General features: G+C 48.5%; 1 protein-coding gene across 4 annotated transcripts in view; it reads left to right on the top strand.

Moving 5' to 3' along the window:
• VSTM2B (V-set and transmembrane domain containing 2B) overlaps positions 1–27,176 on the top strand; it is a 38,662-nt gene extending 11,486 nt beyond the window's left edge. For all 4 annotated transcript variants that reach the window (XM_055370671.2, XM_019014409.3, XM_004060432.4 and 1 more), the window contains one exon: positions 26,473–27,176. In XM_055370671.2, coding sequence (XP_055226646.1) covers positions 26,473–26,561 — 89 coding nt within the window. In that variant the 3' untranslated portion in view covers positions 26,562–27,176. The remainder of the gene's footprint in view (positions 1–26,472) is intronic.
• Positions 27,177–27,481: the final 305 nt, after the last annotated feature.

Below are 27,481 nucleotides of genomic sequence, written 5' to 3' on the forward strand. Positions count from 1 at the left end.
TCACCAGGCATCTCTTGTAAACTTGTATCCAGAGTGGTGAGAAGGCTTCACTTTGCCTTACATAAGGGCTGCAGGGAAGTTTGAGATGGGGCTCAGCCCCTGTAACTCTTGATTCCTGACTATTCCTGATGAAGAATGATACACCTCCTTCCCTGGGGTCGTGCTTCTAGGGAAATTAGCCTGCTTGTCAGTGGCTTTGGTGCTCTCAGGGAAGATGTGCTATAAATACCAAGATGGAGGATCCAGTCTGGCCTCCTGTGGGTTAGGGTGTAGCTGCTGTTAAACAGCCAGCGGTGGAGGTGGCTGGGGGAGCTGCTTGCAGACAGCAGCACCCTCGGTGACCACAAAGTATGAGCATAGCCCAGGCCCCTTCTCCTGCCTGCATCCTCCACAGGACGGCCCTTGAGAGACAGACCTTGTGCGAAGCCTGTCCCTGCCAGCAATCCTGTTTCTGGAAGTTATTGGTTGTTCTGTTCTGTCGTTACTGCTCTCTGGGCTAAAATAGCAAAGCTACTTTGGACAGGCTTCAGTTGGCTCTGGTTCTTGCAGTTCAAGAGGAACATTGAGGGGTCCTGGCGTTGGCATGAAATAAGGAGCCAAAGTGGACATTTCGGAAGCTTTTCCCCACAACCACCCGCCCCCACACCCACCTACTCTCCCGCACCCACCTACTCTCCCGCACCCATGGGCCCTGCTCCATCCAGCTCAGAAGTAACCAGCTTGCCAGAAGGGCCACTGAGAGGGACAGAGCACCCCCTAAAAGTCCCAGCTGAGCACCCGATGCCCGCTAGAGACCGAGGCCAGGAAAATTACCTAGGCAGATCAGTCCTCCCCACAGCTGCCCATGCTGGTGGGAGAACCAAAGCATCACCCGAGGGAGACTGAACATGGTTCCGGAGGAAGTTACACTCACCACCACTTCCAACCATTGCATTCTCTCCTGACATTTCAAATGTTCCTCACTGTTCAGCCTGCTGGCTCACAGGTAAGCCAGGATTTCAATGCCAACAAATATGCCCCATTTCTGGGCCTTTACAGGGCTCTGGCCCTGCAAAAGTCACAGCATGTGCTTCTCACTTCTGCCCTTCATACCCTAAGTATTATGCTTGTTTTCCGGATACATCCACCCATTTGATTGGAATCTTGAGTCCATCACTTCCCACTCTCTGTGTGCGAGTTCCGTCATCTGTTATCATCAGCACACCACCGATTCCTATGCCAGAGAGTGGTTGGCAGGATCGGGGGGGATAATCCGTGGAAAGATGTTAGCTTAGCACAGGTCCTGGCACCTAGAATACACTCAGTGGATGCTGGCTTTGGTAACCAGCGTTATTCATGGGAATGGTGTTAACCATCCAGGATCGCTTACTAAGCTGGACAGGGTGCTCTGATCTGAGACTTCCTTCATGAGACCGCCCTCCCTCCTGCACATGCTGTGAGCATGATGGAGCTAATTGTGATTGTATTCGTCCATTTTGCATTGCTATGAGGGAATACCTGAGTCTGGTCATTTACAGAGAAAAGAGGTTTATTTGGCTCACAGTTCTGCAGGCTGTGCGAGCAAGGCACCAGCATCTACTTGGCTTCTGGTGAGGCTTCAAGGAGCTTTAACTTAAGGCGGGGGAGTAGACGTGTCACATGGTGAGAGAGGAAGCAAGAGAGAGAGGGAGGATGTGCCAGGCTCTTTAAACAACCAGCTGTCATGTGAAGTAACAGAATAGGAACTCACCCATTATCTCATTACCATGAGGAGGGCACCAGGCCATTCGTGGGGGATCCACTCCCATGACCCAGTTACCTCCCACCGGGACCCACCTCCAACACTGGGGGTAACATTTCAACATAAGGTTGGAGGGGATGAACATCCAAACCATCTCAGTGATGGGGCTGATGGAGCTCAGAAACAGAAAGGGCCATCCGATTGCAAATGGCTCAGAGAGTTACTGTTTTTGTACGTTCTCTGGCTGCACCATTTCAAGGGGGGAAGGTAGAAAGATGGGGATGGTGCCACATCCTCATCCTAGTCTGGTTGGGGCTGTTTGCCATGAGTCACGAGCTTCTTGGTGAAGAAGGACAGCTTCATCATGGTTTCGTGTGGTCCATCAGCAAATTAAACCCCCAGGTTTGCCCACGTGCTGAGTCCTGGCTGTGCTAACAGGGCTCCTGGGGAAAGCTGCTCCATGTCATGCCTGGTCGTGCTTCTTTGTCATATAGGCTGCTGCCAGTTGCGCGGGCACTGTGATGTGAGGGGGTAGGGCCTTTCGGGTGGCAAGGAGAAGCTCAGAGGAGAGGCTGGTGTTTGCAGCACTGGACAGCTGTGTCTCCAGGGGAGAAGTGGGGAGAAGGTAGAAAGCTCTCTCACCATGTCATATAGCCAGAGAGCCTCCTGGGGTAGGTCTAGACTGAGAGGAGGTGCCCAGAGTCCCCATCACTTGGGCCTTTACAGAGATAGAGTGAGAGAGAGAGAGTGAGAGCCACCTATGTCAGGGAGTGCCACACAGGGATGGGCCTTTTGGGGACTCACGCCACTGTTACAGGCTCAGGATGTGTGCTGGTTCTTCCACTTGCGTTCCTGCATTTTGCTTTTCATGTTCACATCCACCCCAGCTTCCCTTTCTGTGGCTCACTGTGCCCAGAGATGCTAATAAAGGTGCCACCTGGCACCGAGGCTAGTGAGAAGAATGCAGGACAGAGATACCACCTCTGGGATGTGCTAGGAGTGTAAGCAGGCTGCAGGCCAGGCCAGGAAGCCAGGACCCCTCCTGCCTGTCTCCACCCCTCACGCCCATGTGAGCCTGCCTCCCTCCCAGCACAGACAGCCCACTGCAGACTCCTGCTGGAGGCCCACCCACCTGTAATCGTATAGCTCTAGAGACAGAGAGCCTTCCCTCTGCTGACCCTGGCCTGCTGTCCATCAGCTGCCCTCAGGGAGGAAGGCACGGTTTTATTTAAGCCAGGAAAGCCCAGCTGCAATGTCAGTCCCCTTAGAGTGACTTTTATTACAATTGATTCTCATACAAATGCCGCTTGGCCCAGAGGAAAGATCTTTAATAAACCCACGGAAGGGGGAGCTGACATCACATCAGGCTCAGTCCGAGTGGGGGATGGGGATTCCTGGTCTGCTGTATCTGGTCTGGCCCAGGCCAAGGGGCAGGGAGCTACCCAGAGCATCAGGCAGACCTAGCCCCTGCCCCAGGGAGGAGCTCATGGTCTAGTTATGGTGGCCATGCAGGAGGATGAACCCAGGGCTCAGCTCAGGCACAAGAGGGGCTCAGAAATGGTGGGCTACGAGGATGGACTAGTAGTTGGGAAGAACTCAGAAAGGTGGGGCCAGGGTGGGCTGGTAGTTGGGAGAAGACTTCCTGATCCTGCAGCCAAAGGAGTTTCTTTCATTCTGAGCACCTAGATGTGCCTTGCTGCTGCCTCAGGGCTCCCCGCAGTTCTTTCCCTGTCCTGCAGTCAACACCTGGCTGAGTGCCCCATCCAGACTGATGCCCATGGACAGCAGGCCTGGTTCATTCTCACTGCTGTTTCACCACTGTCCTATATTCATTGGACTTGGTACTAGTTCATTCATTCATTCAATCATTCATCCAGCAAATGTCCATGGAGCATTTTTTTATGTGCAGGAACTTTTCTAGTCACTGAGGGCATAATGTGATTAAGACTAATGAGGTCCTGAGAAAGTGACAGAGGAAGAGACAGATATTGATCAAATAGTCACATAGCAAGTGGAAATTAGCAGCCATGGCTGGTACTCTAAACGAGAGGCCCATGGGCTATGGGAGCTAAAATAGGGAGATTTGACCCAGTCAGGGAAGGGTCACCAAGAAAGTGACATTTGAGCCATAATCAGGAAGACAGTTAAGAGTTGGCCAGGTAAAGAAAGAAGGTAGAGCTTTCCAGGAAGAGGGACTCACATGTGCAAAGGTCCTGTGGCAAGAGGGATCTGGGGAAATGCAAAGGCCTCACAGAAGCTTACTGTAGTGGGTGCAGAGAAAGCAAGATGGGGAAGCAAAGGGGAAATTAAGTCAAGGTTAGAGTTTACTGGTCAAACAGGGTCAAACTGTAAGGCTTTTTGAAGAGATCAGGAAGCTTTGACTTTATCCTAAGGGCAGTGGGATGGGGTTTGAGTGGCTAGGGCATGATGCCTTCAGAAATGGTCACTCTGGTTGCAATGTGGAGATTGGCGAGGTGGGATGAATTTGATAGATGGGGAAGACCACTTTGGAGGCAGTGATCCAGTCAAGAGATGATGGGGCTTGGACTCATTGGATGGATGGGTTGATGGATGTCTGAATGGGGTGATAAAAACAAGTAGCTGGTGGGTGAGTGAAGGGAAGGATGTGTGAATGGATGGGGGATGAATGGGAGGAAGGATGAATAGATGGGTGGATGATGGAAGAATGAATGGATGGGTAGAAGGAAGAATGAGTGGATGAGTGGATGAATTGGAGAATTAATAGATGGGTGGAAGGAAGGATGAATGGATGGGATAATGAATGGATGGAATAATAAATGGATGGGATAATAAATGGATGGGTAGACAGAAAATGAGTAGATGGGTAGATGGGTACATAGAAGGGAGAATAAATTGGTGGGTAGAAGGATGATAAGTTGATGGGTAGTTGGGTGGATGGGTAGAAGGAAGGATGAGTGAATAGGTAGATGGGTGGATGGTGGGAGAATTATTGGATGGGTGGAAGGAAGGATAAATGAATGGGTGAATGAGTGGGAGAATGAATGGATGGGTAGAAGGAGAATGAGTGGATGGGTAGATGGGTGGGCAGATGGGAGAATGAATGAATGGATATAAGGATGACGAGTGGATGGGTAGATGGGTGGATGGATGGGAGAATGAATGGATGGATACAAGGATGATGAGTGGATGGGTAGATGGGTTGATGGATGGGAGAACGAATGGGTAGGTAGAAGGATGGTGAGTAGATGGTAGATGGGTGAGTGGATGGGAGAACGAACAGATGGGTAGAAGGATGATGAGTAGATGGTAGATGGGTGAATGGATGGGAGAATGAATGGGTGGGCAGAAGGATGATGAGTAGATGGGTAGATGGGTGGATGGACTGGAGAATGAGTGGATGGGTAGAAGAATGATAAGTAGATGGGTAGATGGGTGAATGGATGGGAGAATGAATGCATAGATACAAGGATGATGAGTGGATGGATAGATGGGTGGATGGATGAGAGAATGAATAGGTGGGTAAGAAGAAGGATGAATTAATGTGTGAATGGGTGGATGGATGGGAGAACGAATGGGTGGGTAAGAAGAAGGGTGAATCAATGTGTGAATGGGTGGATGGATGGGAGAATGAATGGATGCATAGAAGAATGATGCGTAGATGGGTAGATGGGTTGATGGTTGGGAGAATGAATGGGTGGGTAGAAGGAAGATGAGTGGATGGGTAGATAGGTGGATGGGAGAATAAATGGGTGGGTGGAGGGATGATGAGTGGATGGATAGATGGGTGAATGGATGGGAGAATGAATGGATGGATGGATGGATTGATGGATGAGTAGATTGGGAATGAGTGGAAAAATAAATAGCTGACGGATAGGTGGAAAGAAGATATAAGTGGGTGGATGGGTGAATGGAGAGTAGAAAGTAGGAGAATGGGTAGGTAGGTAAAACATGGATGGAAAGATGGGTAGATTTGGGATACAAGTTGAGGCTTGCAGGATGGGTGAGATTGGGATTGCAGGCATGCCTAAGGTTGGAGTTTCCAGCAACTGAATACTGCACACTCATGTCTTCCAGGAAGGAGGCCATAGGAAAAAAGTCTCCAAGTGGTGGTAGGGCCCAGAATTCCATGCCATTCCATGCTTCTGCCTGCAGTCCCTACGCCACTGAACATAGACAGAGGGGAAGGGCAGAGTGAGTGGACACAGCCAATCCCAGCCTGCTTCCGGCTCCCCTAACCCCTCAGCCTTCAGGGACAGGAGCAGCGGACCTCCTCCCTCTGCTGGGCACTGGGTACTCTGGTGGATGCAGCCTGGCCCAGATTTGCTGATTCTTGTCCACATACAAATTAATGTAGATATGTTTTTTCAGGCATTTCAGAAATCCCATCTCCAGGTGGGCAGATAAATAACTCTATTCACATTAAAGACTAATGTAACAAAAATACACCAGGCAATAATTCATAATGCATTCTATTCTACAGAGTCATATTTTAATGTGTGACATATCCCAGGCAGCTCCTTTATGCTAATTTCATTTAATGAGCGCATGTTATAGAATTTTCAGAGCACTATCCCTGGGCAATTAAAATATGTTAACCTTTTGGTTAAATTGTGTTTCTAAAGAAAAGTCCTCACTGTGAAACAGAAAGAAATATCCAGGTGTCACTGAGGTGGAACCCAAAGGCAGATTGTAATGGGAAAGGACTGCTGTTAGGTCCTGCGTGTGCTGGCTGGAGGGACCTACAGCCTCCTCCCGGACCTCAGGCCATGCTGCACCATCCCTGCCCTTGCATGGCCAGGCCCATTTCCACTGTGCAGGACAAGGAGCTGAAGCCTGGACCCATACAGTGAGCGGCCTTCCTTGAGCAGGCATTAATTGACTACCCACTATTTGCCTGACCCAGGAGATCCAAGGTACACCCTGGCTCCAAGGTTGGGAAGATTGTAGCGTGGAGGTGAGGTACCCCCAGACAACTGGGGTTTAAATAGGGCTAGTATAGGAGACTTCAAGGAGGGGCAGGCTCCACTCTTTCAAAATATGGACAGGTCCCCCAGCTCTGCCATCTACATAATGGGCACACGAGTGCTCCAGCATTCCCAAGTCCCAGAGTTTCAGATCTGGAAGGGGCTCTTAGAGAGCCTAGGGTGAGTGATTCCCAAACTGTGCTCCTTAGAACCCCAGGAGCCCCACCCCAACTTCAACCAGAGCCATTCTGCTTCTAATGGTTTTACATATTGGGGTTCCATGCAGCCATTAGTTGAAAATAGGGTTCTACTGCTTTAAAAGATTTAAAAGCAGCTTATATAGTTCTGTGTATATATATACCTACATATATATATATGCACATTATATTAAATATATATATGCACTTTATATTAAATATACAAATAGTTTTCATATATATGCTGCCTTCTAAGGGAAGAATTTGAAGTGGCTTATAAAACTGAATGTGGCATAATAGAATGAAAAGTTTTTAATGAACAAATTGGAATAAAAGGAAAATGAAGGTGAATTTGTGAAATTATCTTGAGAAAAAGTTAGACAAAGACATGTGTACTGGCAGTGTTGGGAAGCTGGAAGGTGAGGTCAAGGTCACTCTTGCAGCCCTGGGCTCCCCAGAGGGAACTCGAGACAGGCCTCTCAGCGCCAGCTTGTATCTGAAGGTTAAAAATGCGAGGCCACCTTTGAAGGACCTGGCCCATGTCTGGTGCATTATGGATGGTTAGACCAGCTGGGATGTCTAAGAAAGACTTTCATTCATGCATTCAACAAATATTTTGTGAGCCTGTCAGGGTTCGGGCAGTGTGCTGGGTAATGAGGACATATGCAGCTGAGACAGCCATGGTCTCCACTCTCTCAGGCACACCCGCTAGCAGAGAAGACAAGGGTCAGACGGTAACACACTACGGCCATCCACATACAGCCCCGAAGAAATGGAACTTGCCTTGGAGCCTGTAGGACAAAGGGAGCCTCCAGACTGGGTCAGCGAGGGCCCAATGTCTGAAGGAGACCTGTGGTCTGAGGAGGACTGAAATGAGTGAATGGGAGGTCTCCGGGGGTCGGCAGGGTGGATTCATGATGGCACTGGGAGGCAGGCAGGGGTGCGGGGAGAGAGGTAGCCAGGCGAGAAGAGTTAGGTCTTCAGCCTGAGACAGAGACTCCTGGGAACTTGGGGAGCAGGAGGAAATTGTTCTTTGCATGTGAAAAGAGTACTCTGGGTCGGGCACGGTGGCTCACACCTGCAATCCCAGCACTTCGGGAGGCTGAGGCGGTTAGATCACCTGAGGTCAGGAGTTCAAGACCAGCCTAGCCATCATGGTGAAACCCCATCTCTACTAAAAATACAAAAATTAGCTGGGCGTGCTGGCGCATGCCTGTAACCCCAGCTACTCAGGAGGCTGAGGCAGGAGAATGACTTGAACCTGGGAGGTGGAGGTTGCAGTGAGCCAAAATCATGCCATTGCACGCCAGCCTGGGCGACAAGAGTGAAACTCCATCTCAGAAAAAGAAAAGAAAAGATAAGAGCACTCTGTTTCTGCAAAGGACATGGTTTGGTTCTTTTTTATGGCTGCATAGTATTCCATGGTATGTATGCATCACATTTTCTTTATCCAGCCCACCATTGATGGGCATCTGGGTTGTTGGTTCCATGTGTTTGCTGTTGTGAGTCATGAGTGCTATGATGAACATACAGGTGCAGGTGTCTTTTTGGTAGAACCAACCTGCACATGTACCCCCTGATTCTAAAATAAAAGTTGAAGAAAGACAGAAAAGAAAAGAAAAATGGCACTCTGGGCAGCCACGTTAGAGTGCTGGGCTATCGGTGACTGGCTTGCGGGGGCTCGGTGGATGCAGGGAGGCCAGTCAGGAGCTGCTGCCCCCGCCCAGGTGAGAGCTGATGCAGTGAGGGGGAGGGTTGGAGTGCCAGGGCGGGGTGGGTGTGGGGTAATGGCAGGGGCAGGAAGTAGATAGATTCAGAGCTGTGTTGGAGTCAACTTGTGGGGGCCTCTGAGATGGGCCAGAGAAGATGGGTGAGCTCGAAAGAGCCAGAGAGGAACAGGAAGGGAATCTAGCAAAGGGAACAGACTGAGCAAAGGCTTGAATTCAGGAGAGCCTGGGTGCATGCAGCCCCCAGCGCAGGAGCCCCATTTACCTGGAGCTCAAGACACTCAAAGGAGTGTGGAGACAGGCAAGGCGGCACTGTCCACTGGGTGAAAGGGCTTCCAGCTGGCTAAGGAACTTGGACTCATTCATAGGTACCAAGGAGTCACTGGAGATAACCTTCTACCACCTACCCACTGTGTGACCTTAGTCAAGTCACCCAACCTCTCTGGGCCTCACCTATGAAAGGGGAAAGTGGTTTCTACCTCCTAAGGCTGCTGAGAGGGATAAAGGGGAAAATTCTTTTGCAGGGGCCGAGTGCAGCTGCTGGCACTGAGAATTGTGTGCCTTTTAGCAGCCCACAGCCTCAAAGGTTAGCAATCCAGATGGGGCAGGGGCCCCTCAGGTGAGGAATGGGCCCCACGCTGAGGGAGGCAGCCTCGCCGTCCCCGCTGGGGAGCCCCCCCCACCCCGATGCTCACTGCAGTCGGGCCGCCTGCGGCCCCCTCTGACAGCAGCTGCCCGACCACAGAGAAAAGGCCTGTTTGCCATTCACATTAAGTGACATCATTAAAGGGCCATTGGGGGCAAGATGTTATCTCAAAAGAGATGGAAAACTGGAGAGGAGGTGGCGGCAAAGTTGGCCACATTAAAAAGCCACCATGAATGTTAACTTTCAGGGAAAAATTTCATCCCCCATTCTCCTTCCCTTGCAAGTAGCCAGGGGCCAGGGTCAGGCTGAGGCATTCATGGGGAAGGAGAGTTCTGGCTCTTTGGGCCCGAGAGGTGGTGTGTGTGGCAGTGGTTAGGTGTACACAGGGGCCAGACTGCCCGGGTGCAAGTCCCAGCCCTGCTGTGTATCTCAGTGTGGCCTTGGTTGGGCTGCCAGATTTAGCAAATAAAAATATAGGACACCCCATTAAATTTGAATTTCAGATAAACCACCAGTAACATCTTATGAACGTAAGTATGTTCCATGCAATATTTGGGACATACTTGTACTAAAAAGTATCCATTGTTTTTCTGCAATTCAAATTCAATGGAGTGTCCTGTTTTTTATCTGGCAACCCCAGGCCTGGGGCAAATCACTTCATCTCCCTGGACCTCAGTTTCCCCAACTATAAAATAGGAGTAAAAGTAACTCCTGCCATTACAAGGATTGAATTTAACGTAGGTCACATACTTGCTGCGGTACCTGGCCCTAATAAGTGCTGGCAACCTTTGCCTTATTATCCGAAAGGTGCTGGGTTCTGTCTGCTTGACTGGTCTGGTCCCTGCCATCTGCTCTTGACTAGAGGTCATCAGTTGCAACACCAGGCAATTGCCATGTCCTGGCTTTGGGTGGGGCTGCTTGCTGGGGGCTGAGGAGAGAGGGAGGCCCTAGGCCAGCCCTCTGATGCATGGGCTTCCTCCACGACCAGAGAGGTAGGACATGTGAGGAAGGCACTTAGAGGGTAGCAGAAGAGAAGAAGGCAGAGGCAAGGGGCACCTAAACAAACAGCAGAGACGTTTGTGCCAAGCCCTCTGTGTTTGGGTGCTCAGGGAGGGCTGCCTGGAAGAGGCAGCATCTAGACAAAGGAAAAGTAGGGGGCTAGTCGTTCTACGGGGTCAGCCTGGATATGCTTGTAGGGAACCAGAGCACATGGCTGCAGCAGGGGAATGGTCAGATTGAAGTGGGGGGATGGGGAATTACGGACAAACCCCAACTGTGGCACTCAGGCAGCAGCTCTTTCTCCTGTGGGCAGAGGGCAGTCATCAAAGGTTCTGCTTCTCAGAGAGAGTGTCCAGGTGCGTCTGAAGGATGGAGTGGTTATGAAGGCAGGAGAATGCTGTAGGGGCCACTGCTGTCATTGGGCATAGTGGAGGCCTGAACTGGGGCTGCAGCAGGGGAGAGAGGGCACAGCAGGGAATGGCTAAAACAGGCGGCGAACAGGCAGTCCAGCCACGTTTGCCCAGGAGTACTCAGGCTTCTTCCACGTCCTGGACACGGAGGCAGCCATCTCGGCATCATCACCAAGGGATATGACGTCACCCCCAGGAGGACAGCTTGTCTGCAAACCCAGGAGCTGACTACCCAGGGCCTGGAAGCGAGGGACAGGGCAGGAGGACCTGTGCACGTCTCGTCTGCTCTCAAAGGTCCGCACCCCACACTGGACTTTTCTTTAAAATATCTCGATTTCCTTTAAAGCCCAACTGCCTCAGTGGCCCCTCGCTTCTGCCCCAGTTACATTAATTTTATGGCAGAAACTAATTCTACCTGAACTCCATTAGTGTTCAATTATTCCTCGCTGACTGCCTTTGAATAAATATCCATGAAGAGGCTTTTAATAAAACATCAACAAGGGAGGCAGCCTCCTTGCAAGGTGGCAGAGGTTCTCACCCTGCAGTGGGCTGGGCCAGTGCTGCGTCCAGGGGAGAGCTGGGAGCCAGGTTCTCAGCAGGGCCTGGGAGATCCCGCCAGATGCTCCCAGGGTGGGGCAGGCTCAGGAGCCCCATCAGGAAGCCGGGAATGTGGGAGCTAGGAGAGCCAGCCCCCTACATGAAGGAAGGGGTGTGTCTGGCCACACAACTGCATGGGGACAAAGATAGGATGCATGCCAGGCCTCCTGGGTCCTGCGCCAGGCCTGGCACATAGAGTGCAAATTCAGGCACCCACAAAGGGCCAGGTTGGCTGAGCAAAAGGGGCCCAACTGCGCAGGAGGCTGGGGCAGGACTGGCAGCTCGCCCTGGGCCCAGGCTGGTGGCTAGCAGGGAGGGATGAGGGGAAGGATTTCTGCTGGGAAGAGCAGCCAGCCCCCGCCCACCCCAGTGTCTTATAGCTTGGTGGAAAAGCAGGCCTGGGGTTGCTGATTCTGGAGCCTTTCTAGGAAATACCTGAATCTCTGCTTTTATGTAGAAGTCTCCCAATTTTTACATGCCGGATTATAATTTACAATTTGTAAGACTCTGTGTGCGCCAAACTAGACCCTTCTGCAAACCAGACAGCCCTCAGGTGGCCACTTTGTGCCTTTACCTTGTCCCTGGGCTCTGTAGAAGACAGCATTTTGTAACCAGGAAATCAGGGAGTGGGGCAGGCAGGGAAATAAGAAGAGTGAAAGGCCAGGCTCTGGGGGAGTCCCAACGCTGCCCCCAATGCTGCACCCATGCTGCCCCAGGGGAGCTCTAGCACTGGCCCCAGTGCTGCCCCAGGAGAGCCTGATACTTCCCCCAGTGCTGCCTCAACATTGCCCCAGGAGAGCCCAACGCTGCCCCCAGTGCTGCCCCAGGAGGTCCCTGACGCTGGCTCCAGTACTGCCCCAGGAGGCCCCTGACGCTGGCTCCAGTGCTGCCCCAGGAGAACCCTGATGCTGGCCCCAAGGCTGCTCTAGGAGACCCCAGACACTGGCCCCAATGCTGCCCCAGGAGACCCCTGATGCTGGCCCCAATGCTACCCCAGTAGACCCCTGACGCTGGCCTCAGTGCTGGCCCTGACCCTGGCCTTGGCATCTGGACCATATATGTCTCCCCACAGGGAAAAGGATGGGGTTTGACTGTAGCCAGGCTGGCTACTAGATGCCCTCTCCTACTCTCACTCCACAAGTCCCTGAAAACCCAGAGAAATTCGTTGTACACTGGCCCCAGGAAGCTCGGAGACGGAGGCTCCTCCTTCAGCTGGGGCGTGGCCTTCTGCTGCACTCCTGAGCGGGCCCCAGGGCAGGTGATGGGGAATCGGGAAGAGCAGGTCTGCTCCCAGCTGCCCCAGGCAGACAGCCATCCCCATGGCTAAATGGATGTTCAAGTCCAGCCCATTAAGGCCATGGTTGCCCCTTGGGGGCAGCCCTCTTGTTTCATTCTCAGATGACAGCAAAAGAGACTAGAAATAGGCTTGAACATCAGAGCTGAGGGGCCCCTATCCAGGACCCTCAGCTTGGCTCTCTAACCTTTCTAGCCAAGAAGCCCTTGTTCTGACTAAAGATCTGTTATAAGCCAGGAGTGGTGGTTCTCACCTATAATCCCAACACTTTGGGAGGCCAAGGCGGGAGGATCACTTGAGACCAGGATTTTAAGAGCAGCCTGGGCAACATAGCAAGATTCCATTATTACCAAAAAATTTTAGAATTATCTGGGCATGGTGGCATGTGCCTGTAGTCCCAGCTACTCAGGAGGCTGAGGCAGGAGAATCACTTGAGCCTGGGAGTTGGCTGCAGTGAGCTATGATTGCACCACTGTCAATCAGTCAATCAATCAATGTGCTATGACAGCACAAAATGCAGAACAGACATGAGTGGCCTTGATCTGCTTGACACAGAGGAGGGACCTGTCTGTGAGACCTCCATGGTTGTCCTCATGGTAGAATATCCAAGCTTGCTGTTGGAATGGCTTTGTCTGAAGATGACAATGTCTTCCCTTGAACTAGCTCTTCTCTAGTGGCTTCCTGTACTCAGTGTGTGAATATTCTATGCAATACTGGACAAAGCAAGTGAAAGACAGAAGCATTACAGCGTCAGCCTATGAAATGAGCCTCCACTTAGCCAGGCTGCAAGAGCCAGACCAGCCTGTTGTCCATTTTTGTGTGTAGAGCCAGACCTCAAATGTGTCTTCATTTTACTTACTCTTCTCAAACCTGAAAAAAAAAAAAAAAAAAAACAGCACTGTTTGCAAACCCCTGACCCCAGATGCAGCTCCCAGGCCACCAGCAGGTTTGCAGGGGCAAGGGACCTGGCCAGGCCCAAAGGATCTCAGCCCCAGCGGAGAGGGCTGCAGCTCTCTTCTAAGCCACAGCCAGAAAACAAGGGCCACAGACTACAGCTGGGGCCCATATTACCCCAAAGGCAGAGGGAAGCCATCCATACTTCTAGAAACATGGGCAGCAGCACCCTGGCGAGCTGTGCAGGCTGGTAAGCTGGGAGCCCCCTACTGTGATCCCAATGCCCACAGGGTAGGAGTGGCCCCTCTGCACTCCGTTCCACAGCATAGAAACAGATACTCCATGCCTATGGAAGTCCCAGCCCATATGGGTATTCCCAACCCTTCTCCCCACTCTCCAGGAAGCTAACTCACAGGCTTGGGCAGAGCTTGGGTCAGACGATGACCTGGAGGAACTTTCACCTTTACTTTTAGCACAAGGCATGAAATGGCTTGAGAGCTGCCATATTGCTTTCTGGCAGGGATTTGGAATTCTGCTTTTGCTTGATAAATTGAAATGAGGAATTTCCCAGACAAGCTGCTGGGCTGGCACCTTTAGTGTGCTTATGGTGGGGTGGGGGGCAGGGGGAAGTACAGATGCCCGTTGTGTTCTTTGAGGGTCTCTTTCAAATGGCTCCAGCGTGTCTCTTATCCTGCTCACTATCTGAATGATAAAAATTAATATCTTAATTGATATCTTAATCTTGAGCCAAAGAAGCTTTGATTCCTTTAAGAAGAGTGATTAGCAAAATGATGATACTTGCTTAATATAAGGGATGAATCAGCTCCTGTTCCATCAGAGGGCTTCCCTCACCTCTCAAGCAGCCTGATTTTGCACCTTAATCATGACAAATAAACTTGCGCATGCTCCAGCGCTATTCCTGGTACTCCTCAGGACAGGAGGGAATAGATAAAGAAACCATTAGCATCCAATCAATGCATCAGCCTGCATGCCAGCCAGCCCGCTCAGCACACAGCCCCCAGGAACACAGATGTCTCCACGCCATGTAAAAAAAGAGGCTACAGGGATGGGAATGAGATCCTACCTCAGCTGAGCAGAACGTACCCTCTGGGCCTTGCCTTGTAGGGTCAATTTGGGCCTGGGACCTGTCACTCTGGACAGCAATGGACAGCAGAGGCCAAGTGCTAGACATTGGAACAGAAAATGTGATCCTGGGCAACATCCTTCACTTCTGTGGGTCTTGTGTCACATTTGGAAAAGGAGGCAATGCCTGGGGAGCAGGTGGACACTGGGCTGCAAGACTCCTGAGCTCTGAACCATTGCTGTTGTACAGACCCCACTTACTCAGGGTCAGCCTGGAAGCCAGTCTTCCTTGGTCTGCCCCGATTCGTTTGGGAAACCTAGATTGTTTATATGTCTGATGAATCAGGTAGTAAAAGGTTGCAAATCCTAGGTCCTTCTTTTGCCGAAGATCCAGGGATGTCTCAAAATAAGTGGTTGAGGAATCCTGCACAGGCAACTGGGGTATCCAGGTTCTCTCACTGGTACTGACTTCATTGGCAAGACCCATGGAGGGCGAGGAAAAGGAGGGTGGTGCGGTGGCCCACCTGGGGGCCGCATGGGACAAGGGAAGCACCTACCACCAGCCAAGGGAGGCAGTGAGTGATCATGCTACCTTACCCAGGAAACCATGCTATTTCCACAGATCTATGCAACCTGTGGGTCAGGGGATCTCCTTCATGAGCCTGTGCCACCAGGGCCTTGGGTCCCAAGCATGCCACTCAGCTAGAGACTGCCTAAGACTACTGAGTTCCAGGGAGAGGGGCAGCTGTCATCACTGAGGCTGCCTGCTGCCTAAGATGGCTAAGCTCCCAGGGGGGAAGGGCGGCAGCCATCACTGCAGTTCCAGTCTGCTGCTTTTCCCCTGCCAGTATTGGGGAGACTAGGTGGTTTGGACCCAGGAGGAATTCCCCACAGTGCAGCACAGCAGCTGTGGCAGATCAAGGTCAGACTGCCCCTTTAGGCCCGACCCTGACCCATCCCTCCTCACCTGGTGGGGCCTCCCTGCAGGAATTTCAGCAACTACAGCCAGGCGTATAGGGACAGAGCTCTGATCTCCCTGGGACTGAGCCCCTAGGGGGAGGGGCATCTGCGGTCTTCATAGATCAGCAGACTTAGTCTTTTCCCCTGCTGGCTCTGAGAAATCTGGGCAGTCTGGACAAGTGGAATCCCCCCCAGCATAGCACACCCCCTCTGCCAAGGGGTAGCCAAAGTGTTTCATTAAGCAGTACCAGATCCCATGCCTGCTGACCAAGGCCCCCCCACAACAGGGGTCACCATACACTTCATACAGGAGTGTTCATGCTGGCATCAGGTTGGTGCCCCTCTGGGATGGAGATCTCAGAGGAAGGAGCAGGCAGCCATCTTTGCTGTTCTGCAGCCTCCACTGATGACACCTCCAGGTGTGGGAGAAACCCAGGTGAATAGGGTCTGGAGTGGACCCCCAGCAAACCACAGAAGCCCTACAGAAGCAGGGCCTGACTGTTAAAACAAACAAACAAACAGAAAGCAACAACAACAGCATCAACAAAAAAAGTCCCTGCAAGAAAACCCCATCCAAAGGCCAGCATCCTCAAAGATTGAAGCTACATAAACTCACAAAGATGAGAATCAATGAAAAAACACTGAAAACTCAGAACGCCAGAGTGCCTCTTCTCCTCCAAATGATTGCAACACCTCTCCAACAAGAGCACAGAATGGGGCAGAGGCTGAGATGGATGAATTGACAGAAGTAGGCTTCAGAAGGTGGATAATAACAAACTTTGCTGCACTAAGAGACATGAGAAAACATTACAGGAGCTGTTAACCAGAATGACCAGTTTAGAGAGGAACTGAAATGACCTGATGGAGCTGAGAAACACAACACAAGAACTTGACAATACAATCACAAATATCAATAGCCAAATTGACCAAGCAGGGGAAAGAATTTCAGAGCTTGAAGACTATCTCACTGAAATAAGACCGGCAGACCAGATTAGAGAAAAAAGAATGAAAAGGAATGAACAAAACCCCCAAGAACTATGGGATTATGTAGAAAGACCAAACCTACAACTGTTTGAAGTGCCTGAAAGAGGTGGGGAGAACAGAACCAAGTTGGAAAACACACTTCACAATATCATCCAGGAGAACTTCCCCAACCTAGCAAGACAGGCCAACATTCAAATTCAGGAAACCCAGAGAACCCCAGAAAGATACTCCATGAGAAGATCAACCCCAAGACACATAATCTTCAGATTCTCCAAGGTTGAAATGAAGAAAAAAATGTTAAGGGCAGCCAGAGAGATAGGCCAGATCACCTACAAAGGGAAGCCCATTATACTAATGGTGGACCTCTTAGCAGAAACCCTACAAGCCAGAAGAAACTGGGGGCCAATATTCAACATTCTTAAAAGAATTTCCAACACAGAATATCATACCCAGCCAAACTAAACTTTATAAGCGAAGAAGAAATAAAATCTTTTCAGACAAGCAAATGCTAAGGGAATTTGTCACCACTAGGCCTGCCTTGCAAGAGCTCCTGGAGGAAGCACTAAATATGGAAAGGAAAAACTTTTGCCAGCCACTGCAAAAACACACTGAAGTACAAAGACCAATGACACTATGAAGCAACTATGTCAACAAGTCTGCAAAATAACCAACTAGCATCATGATGACAGGATCAAATGCACACATAACAATATTAACCTTAAATGTAAAAGCTCTAAATGCCCCAATTAAAAGACATAGAATGGCAAGCTGATAAAGAGTCAGGACCCATTGGTGTGCTGTATTCAAGAGACCCATCTTACATGCGAAGACACACATAAGCTCAAAATAAAGAGATAGAGGAAAATTTACCAAGCAAATGGAAAGCAGAAAAAAGCAGGGGTTGCAATTCTAGTTTCTGACAAAAGAGACTTTAAGCCAACAAAGATCAAAAAGACAAAGGGCATTACATAATGATAAAAAGGATCAATTCAACAAGAAGAGCTAACTATCCTAAATATACATGCACCCAATACAGGAGTACCCAGATTCATAAAACAAGTTCTTAGAGACCTACAAAGTGACTTAGACTCCCACACAATAATAGTGGGAGACTTTAACACCCTATTGTCAATATTAGATCATTGAGACAGAAAATTAACAAGGATATTTAGGACTTGAACTCAGCTCTGGATTAAGTGGACCTGATACATAGCTACAGAAGTCTCCACCCAAAAACAATGGAATATGCATTCTTCTTGGTGACACTTGGCACTTACTCTAAAATCAATCACAAAATTGGAAGTAAAACACTCCTCAGCAAATGCAAAAGAACTGAGATCATAACTTTCTCTCAGACCACAGTGCAATCAAATTAGAACTCAAAATTAAGAAACTCACTCAAAACCACATGACCATATGGAAATGGAACAACTAGCTCCTGAATGACTCCTGAGTAGATAATGAAATTAAGGCAGAAATCAAGAAGTTATTTGAAATCAATGAGAACAGGGACAATGTACCAAAATTTCTGGGACACAACTGAAGCAGTGTTAAGAGGGAAAATTATAGCACTAAATGCCCACATCAAAAAGCTAGAAAGATCTCAAATTGACACCCTAGCATCACAACTAAAAGAACTAGAGAACCAAGACAAAACAAACTCCAAAGCTAGTAAAAGAAAAGAAATAGTTAACCAAGATCAGAGTGGAACTAAAGGAAATAGAGACATGAAAAATCCTTCAAAAAATTAATGAATCCAGGAGCTAGTTTTTTGAAAAAATTAATAAAATAGATAGACTGCCAGCTAGACTAATAAAGATGAAGAGAAAGAAGAATGAAATAGAAAATAAAAAATGATAAAGGAGATATCACTACTGACGCCACAGAAATACAAACAACCATCAGAGAATACTATAAACCCCTCTATGCAAGTAAACTAAAAACTCTATAAGAAACGAAAAACTTTCTGGATATATATAACCTCCCAAGACTGAACCAGGAAGAAGTTGAATCCCTGAATAGACCAGTAATAAGTTTTGAAATCGAGGCAGTAATAAATAGCCTACCAACCAACAAAAGCCTGGGACCAGATGGATTTACAGCTGAATTCTACCAGAGGTACAAAGAGGAGCTGTTACCATTTCTTCTTAAACTATTCCAAACAATTGAAAAGGAAGGACTTCTCCCTAACTCATTTTATGAGGCCAGCATCATCCTGATACCAAAATCTGGCAGAGATACAAAAAAAAAAAAAAGAAAGAAAACTTTAAGCCAATATCCCTGATGAACATCGATGCAAAAATACTCAATAAAATACTGGCACACCAAATCTAGAGGCACATCAAAAAGCTTATTCACCACAATCAAGTCAGCTTCAGCCCTGGGATGCATAAAACATAATTCTAAACAGAACGAAAGACCAAAACCACATGATTATCTCAATAGACATAGAAAAGGCCTTCGATAAAATTCAACATCCCTTCATGTCAAAAACTCTCAATTAACTAGGTATTGATGGAACATACCTCAAAATAATGAAAGCCATTTATGACAAACCTACAGCCAATATCTACAGAATGGGCAAAAGCTGAAAGTGTTCCCCTTGAAAACCAGCACAGGAAAAGGATGCCCTCTGTCACCACTCCTATTCACCATAGTGTTGGAAGTTCTGGCCAGGACAATCAGGCAAGAGAAAGAAATAAAGGGTATTCAAATGGGAAGAGAGGAAGTTGAATTGTGTCTGTTTGCAGATGACATGATCCTATATCTAGAAAACCCCAGTGTCTCAGCGAAAAAGCAACTTAAGCTGATAAGCAACTTCAGCAGTCTCAGGATACAAAATCATTGTGCAAAAATCACGAGTATTCCTGTGATAGACAAGCAACAATAGACAAAAAGAAAGCCAAATCACAAATGAACTCCCATTCACAATTGCTTCAAAGGGAATCAAATGCCTAGGAATACAGCTGACAAGAGAAGTGAAGGATCTCTTCAAAGAGAACTACAAATCACTGCTCAAGGAAATCAGAGAGGACACAAACAAATGGAAAAACATTCCATGCTCATGGATAGGAAGAATCAATGTTGTGAAAATGGCCATACTACCCAAAGCAATTTATAGATTCAATGCCATTCCCATTAAACTACCATTGACATGCTTCACAGAATTATAAAAAAAACTATTTTAAAATTCATATGGAGCCCAAAAAGAGTCCATATAGCCAAGACAATCCTAAGCAAAAAGAACAAAGCTGGAGGCATCATGCTACCTGACTTCAAACTATACTACAGGGCTACAGTAACCAAACAGCATGGTACAAAAACTGATACAAAAACAGCCACATAGAGCAATGGAACAGAATAGAGAACTCAGAAATAAATAAGACGCACATCTGCAACCATCTGATCTTTGACAAACCTGACAAAAACAAGCAATGGGGAAAGGATTCCCTATTTAATAAATGGTGCTGGGAAAACTGGCTAGCCATATGCAGAAAATTGAAACTGGACCTCTTCCTTACACCTTATACAATAATTAACTCAAGATGGATTAAAGACTTAAATGTAAGCTGGGCACGGTGGCTTATGCCTGTAATCCAGCACTTTGGGAGACCAAGGTGGGTGGATCACCTGAGGTCAGGAGTTGAAGACCAGCCTGACCAACATGGTGAAACCCCATCTCTACTGAAAATACAAAAAATTAGCCGAGTGTGGTGGTGGATGCCTGTAATCCCAGCTACTCAGGGCGCTGAGGCAGGAGAATTGCTTGAACACGGGAGGTGGAGGTTGCAATGAGCTGAGATGGTGCCATTGCACTCCAGCCTGGGCAACAAGAGCAAAACTCCATCTCAAAAAAAAAAAAAAAGACTTAAATGTAAAACCCAAAACTATAAAAACCCCAGAAGAAAATCCAGGCAATACCATTTGGGACATAGGCACAGGCAAAGATTTCATGACGAAAGTGTCAAAAGCAATTGCAACAAAAGCAAAAATTGACAAATGGGATCCAATTAAACTAAAGAGCTTCTGTGCAGCAAAAGAAACTATCATCAGAGTGAACAGACAACCTATAGAATGGGAGAAAATTTTTGCAATCTATCCATCTGACAAAGGTCTGATATCCAGAAACTACAAGGAATTTAAACAAATTTACAAGAAAAAAACAACCTCATGAAAGACTGGGCAAAGGACATGAACAGACACTTCTCAAAAGAAAACATTTATGCAGCCAACAAACATGTATATATATGTATACATATATAAAGCTCAACATCACTGATCATTAGAGAATGCAAATCAAAACGTCAATGAGATACCATCTCACACCAGTCAGAATGGTGATTATTAAAAAGTCAAGAAACAATAGATGCTGGAAAGGCTGTGGGGAAATAGAAGTGGTTTTACAGTGTTGGTGGGAATGTAAATTAGTTCAACCATTTTGGGAAACAGTGTGGTGATTCCTCAAAGACCTAGAACAGGAAATATCATTTGACCCAGCAATCCCATTACTGGGTATTTACCCAAAGGAATATAAATCATTCTATTATAAAGATACATGCACACACGTGTTCACTGCAGCACTATTCACAATAGCAAAGACATGGAATCAACCCAAATGCCCATCAATCATAGACTGGATAAAGAAAATGTGGTATGTATACACCATAGAATACTATGCACCCATAAAAGGGAATGAGATCATGTCCTTTACAGGGACATGGATGGAGCTGGAAGCCATTATCCTCAGGAAACTAATGCAAGAACAGAAAACCAAACACCACATGTTATTATTAATAAATAGCAGCTGAACAATGAGAACACATGAACACAGGGAGAGGAATGACACACACTGGGACCTGTCAGTGGGAGGTTAGGAGGGAGAGCATCAGGATAAATAGCTGATGCATATGGGGCTTAATACCTAGGTGATGAGTTGATAGGTGCAGCAAACCACCATGGCACATGTTTACCTATGTAACAAACCTGCACATCATGCACAAGTGTCCCAATACTTGAAATAAAAAATTTTTTAAAAAGAAACATAAAAATAAAACCACAGTGAGATACCATCTCATGCCAGTTAGAATGGCAATCATTAAAAAGTCAGGAAACAACAGATGCTGGAGAGGATGTGGAGAAATAGGAACGCTTTTACACTGTTGGTGGGAGTGTAAATTAGCTCAACCATTGTGGAAGACAATGTGGCTATTCCTCAAGGATCTAGAACCAGAAATACCATTTGACCCAACAATCTCATTACTGGGTATATACCCAAAGGATTATAAATCATTCTACTATAAAGACACATGCACACATATGTTTATTGCAGCACTGTTCACAATAGCAAAGACTTGGAACCAACCCAAATCCCCATCAATGATAGACTGGATAAAGAAAATGTGGCACATATACACCATGGAATACTATGCAGGCATAAAAAAGATGAGTTCATGTCCTTTGCAGGGACGTGGATGAAGCTGGAAATCACCATTCTCAGCAAACTAACACAGGAACAGAAAACCAAACACCGCATGTTCTCATTCATAAGTGGGAGTTGAACAATGAGAACACATGGACACAGGGAGGGGAACATCACACACTGGGGCCTACTGGGGGTTGAAAGGCTAGGGGAGGGATAACATCAGGAGAAATACCTAATGTAGGTGACTGGTTGATGGGTGTAGCAAACTACCATGGTACGTGTATACCTATGTAACAAAGCTGCACATTCTGCACATGTATCCCAGAACCTAAAGTATAATAATATTTTAAATAAATAAGTAGGTGGTTGAAGAGATAGTTTGCCTTGCTGGTTCTAGCTTGGAAAATTTTCCTCTTGAGAGAAGGAAATCCGCAACCTGAGAAAGATTATTCTCCAGCCCTTTTAAAGAAGAAGCTATGTCACCCTTTTCTGTAACATCTATTTGCATGGCACTTGACTCTGTTTGAGGCGCTGTTGTTTACATGTTTGTTTTGTTGGCTTTTGATACATAATGAAGGACCCCAAAACTCAATGGCTTTGGCAGAACACCACAGCCGTTTTTAGCTCAGGATTCTGTGGCTCAGCAATTTGGGCTGGGCTCAGTTGGGCGATTCTTCTGCTGGTCTGTTGGGCTCATTCATGTGTCTATGATTGGCTGCTAATTCAATTGAGGCCATGTTGGTCTAGAGGGATGTCCACTAGGACATCTCATGGCTCTTATCCTGCAACAGGCTGTCCCAGGCTTGTTCATGTGACAGTGGGTTCTAGGAGGCACAAGAGAGAGGGCAAACCTCAGTGCACAAGCACTTTTCAGGCCTTTGCTCACTTCACACCCGATAATGTTCCACCAGCAAAAGCAAGTCATGTGACCAAGCCCAGAGTCAGTGTGGGAGGGCACTATGATAGGGATGCTGGGATGGGGAAGGGGGACTTGTAGCCATTTTTGCAATCAACCACTATAATATTGCTTAATCTGGACCCCTGCCCAGTGAGACATGCCATGCACATATTAATTTTATGGAGCCATGCACATCCCATTTTATGAGGTGAAGAATGTTGCCCTGGGTCACATAGCAAGCTGGGTCACATAGCAAGCTGGAAACAGGACTAGGCTTGGAAGCCCATCTCTCCAGTGCCAGCCCACTGCACCATCCCACTTCTCTTGGTTCCCTCCCACCCCAACGTCAGTGCCAGGCCAGGGAGAGAATGAAGTGTCATCCAGGAGCCAAACCCTGGCCACCCATACAGACATCCAGCAACAGAGACACAGCAGACCCTGGGTGAACCCTCCCCAGGCATCAGCCTCCAGGAGCCAATGCTGCAGCCCCACTGCCACTGTAGCCCCCACCCTGGCCCAGCACAGAGTGGCAGGCTGGTTATTTCAATCAACGGTGTTTTGAAAATCTTGCAATTTAAAACCTTTTAAACATGAGTAGGTGAGGCTGTGATAGTGCCAATAACTAGTTGGGAGTACTTAGAGGCAACTTTAAATGTCTCCTGAAACCTCCATGCCAACAGTCCCATGGGGCACCAGGCAAGGTTCACGTTGCCAGGCTCACCTTCCTGTTAGCCATTTCTCCTGCCGCTGCATACCCTGAGGGCCTGGAGTTCCATGCACAAGTGCATCCACCTTTAAACACCTCATGCAGATTATTTCTGTCTCACCTGCACCTGCCTTCGTGTCAGGACTTGCAGAAGCCTAAAGATCAGAGCCAGGGGCCAGCCACGATGGCTCATACCTGTAATCCCAGCACTTTGGGAGGTCGAAGTGGGCAGATCACTTGAGTTCAGAAGTTTGAGACCAGCCTGGGCAACATGATGAAATTCCATCTCTACTAAAAATACAAAAATTAGCCAAGCATGGTGGCCAGCACCTGTAATCCCAGCTGCTCGAGAGGCTGAGCAGGAGAATCACTTGAACCTGAGAGGCAGATGTTGCAGTGAGCTGAGATCATGCCACTGCACTCCAACCTGGGTGACAGAGTGAGACTCCATCTCAAAAAAATAAAAATTAAAAAGGCCAGGCATGGTGACTCACACCTGTAATCCCAGCACTTTGGGAGGCCGAGGCAGGTGGATCACCTGAGGTCAGGAGTTCGAGACAAGCCTGGCCAACATGGTGAAACCCCATGTCTACTAAAAATACAAAAAATTAGCTGGGCTTGGTGTGGGGTGCCTGTAATCCCAGCTACTTGGGAGGCTGAGGCAGGAGAATTGCTTGAACCCAGGAGATGGAGGTTGCAGTGAGCTGAGATTGCACCATTGCACTCCAGCCTGGGCAACAAGAGCGCAACTCCATCTCGATTAATTAATTAAATAAATCAGAGCCAGGAGATCTGTGAGGCCCATGGGACCAGTCTGGCTGTGGGTGAAGTACCCAGGAGGCAGTACCCTGCTCTCCTGGCTGGATCCCCACTTTCCACACACCCGAGCCTCAGTGAACTCCACCCAGGCACGTGGGCATCCATCAGCTCGTCCATCACATCCGCCTGTCGTCCTTCCCAGTAATGCCTGACAGCAAGGAATGAGAGCAGATTGGAGTCTTTGCAGTGACAAACGCAGGACAATTCTTCCCACAAAAGGGGCCCAGAGGCAGAGCACCAGCCTGAGCTGTGCTGCAGGAGGGCCAGGAGGGCCAGGAGGGCCAGGAGGGATGACTGCCTGAAGCATAAAGATCTGGAGAGGAAGGTCTGCACACCTGGAGTTTTGCTGTCCTAACGCTTCTCAGCCGGGGCCCAGAACGGTGTGCAGAAGCGATGGTCTATGGACAATTCACCTGCCCCTCGGATAGCACCACCCACTTTGCATTCGGATGTTTGAACACAGCCTGTGTTTCCCACAGTGGTCAGGTGGAATCCTGGACTTTCAGGCCAGATGATTTGTACAACCTCCTCCTTCTACAAAAAGAGGATGATGGGGGCCAGGACATGAACTCCATGACACAGACAGCTATGGCCAGAGCAGGGAGAATTAAGGAGCAGGAGATGCCTTCGATAGGAAGGACTAAGTGTGCTGCTACCTGGAGAGAGGAGAGCTGTGCATTCAGGCCCAGCCTTGTCAGGGAAGCCTCAAGTCTCTGTTTATTAAGGCTGGAGGGAACCAGCCGTCCTGGCTGCAGTGGTGGAGTGAAAGCAGCCGAGCCCTCTGCACTACTGAAAATTGACACAGGGTAGGGTCTCCCACACCCCTCCTCACAGGCACGGGGCTGCAGCCCAGCTGGTGGGGTCAAGAGAAGGGAGGAGAGAGGCCTCCGGATGGTGCAGGTGAGCAGGGCGGGGCTGAAAACTGCATCCATTCATGCCGCTGACTCTAAGCAAGTAGTGACGTCCCCCGGGGGTTTTGGCAGCACCAAGGATCGTGCAGGGTGCTTCCACACTTGCTCCTCTCATAACCCTGGAGGGAGCATCCCACTTTCCAGGTGAGAAGCCCAGGGTTTATGGGTGGGCTTTCCCCAGTTGCACGGGAGGCCTTAAAACAGGTGAAGACCCTAAGGACCGACGGGGAGCAGGCGGGGGACCAAGGCGAAGCAGGGTGAGGCACAGGTGTTACAGCATCCATGGCAGGCCAGGGGCCAGGTTATGATCACATTGGAGAGACAGGTGGGAGTGACCCAGAAGTTGCTGGGGTCATTCCTCAAAGACCCCAGCCCACTCATCTCCACCAACCTGCAATTTCTCAGCTCCACACTGCAACCCAAAGGGTGGACAGACAAGGTTGCTGTGGAAAAAAGACTTACACACAGCAACGTCAGGATGCCCGAGACAGGGTGCGTGGGAGTGCGAAGCTGTGCAGTTTAGGCAGGGGCATGGAGGGGATGCCGGGATGCACAAGGGACAGAATTGTGTAGGATCGTGTAGCCTTCATGGAGGAAGAGGACAAGCAGGGCCAGAAATGATGAGGACATTTTGCAGCATGTATCTGGGGAGAAGGAAGCATATTGTCTTTTTTTTTTTCTTTTTTTGAGACAGAGTCTCACTCTGTCTCCCAGGCTGGAGTGCAGTGGTGCAATCACAGCTCTCTGCAGCCTCCAACTCTTGGTCTCAAGCGATACAGCCTTCTGAGCAGCTGGGAATACAGGTGCATGCCACCGCACACAGCTAATTTTTTATTTTTTGTTGTGATGGGGTCTCACTATGTAGCCCAGGCTGGTCTCAAGCTCCTGGGCTCAAGTGATCCTCCAGCCTCAGCCTCCCAAAGTTTTGGGATTACAGGCATAATCCACCACACCCAGCTTATATCATCTTTTGACTAAAATAAGGTAATGACTTGGACATTAGAGCTGTCACTCCCCACTTCAGGCCAGGCGCTTGTGTCTGATCTCACTAGGATCCTAAGGTGTATGGTCTGTAAATTACAAACTGCAGCAAAAATGCTTTATCGTTAAACCAAGGCAGCCACCACGCACTAGCCTCCAGCTGGGTGCTAAGCGTGAGTGGCCCCAGCCTGGGGAACCTCACTGTTCCTGGTCTGCTGTGAGCTCCTAGGTTCTTGTGACTCGGGTGTTAACCTTGCCTGTTTTCTCATCCCTTGCAGGCACCGGCCGTAGCTACACCACAGACCCACTGTTGTCCCTGCTCCTGTTAGCTCTGCATAAGTTCCTGCGCCTGCTCATGGGACATTGACAGACAAGACCAACCCGAGCATCTCAGAGGCTGCACATGACCTGCCCAGGGCCCTCGGTGAGGACCACGTCGCTGGATGGACACAGAGAGACTGAGAGACGCATGAAAAAGTCCACATGGAAAATAAATAAATCATATTTTTGGGAAAGTTACACAAATGTAGAACACCTAAAATAATGCATCTAGTTTCCAAATAATTTGGAGTTTGGCCCATGCAGTCTGCATGGGAATCAATGATTTCTCTACTTTAATGTAGTTTTCTTTTCTACACTTTCCCTCCAAGTCTTCATTTTGCACGAACTGTTGAGCAGTTATCTTTAGGATAATATGTACAAATGTTGGGGTCAAAGCCTTTTGACAAAGCAAAATATTTTTAGTAGATTATTGTGTTTAGGATTTTTTTTTAATTTACTTTTTTTCTTTGGGGGCTTTTCTTTTTTATTAAATTATTTCTTTTGAGGCATTTTGATTTAAAAAGACACCTTATCATAATTAAAATTCACTGTTAATAATATTTATTTTTAAATAAAGATTGGAAACAAGGTCAGACACTTGTTTATAAACTGTATTGTATATTGCTGAAGAACAGTTGAATAAAAAACAACTTTGAAATAACCTTTCTACAGCCATGTATGAATGTCAAGCGTTGGTGCCCACTGCAGCCTGGCTGCCTGCCGTTCCCTCCTGTGCTCTGACGCCAGCCGCACTTTTGGCTGGGTGTCACCCGGCGTGGAGGACAGCCCAGGGCACCTGGCTGAGACCACGCTGAGCAGATGGGAGCACCTGACCAGCCTCCCCTAGGGACAGGGCACTTCATGGAGGTGGCAGTGAGACGAGCCCCCAGCCTGGGTCCTGAAGGAAAGGAGATCGCTAGGAGGAGGTGTGAAATAAGTCAAGAACCACTCCTCCCCGACTTCGTT

This window comes from Gorilla gorilla, chromosome 20, assembly GCF_029281585.2.
Source record: "Gorilla gorilla gorilla isolate KB3781 chromosome 20, NHGRI_mGorGor1-v2.1_pri, whole genome shotgun sequence".
In the NCBI taxonomy this organism is placed as follows: Eukaryota; Metazoa; Chordata; class Mammalia; order Primates; family Hominidae; genus Gorilla; species Gorilla gorilla.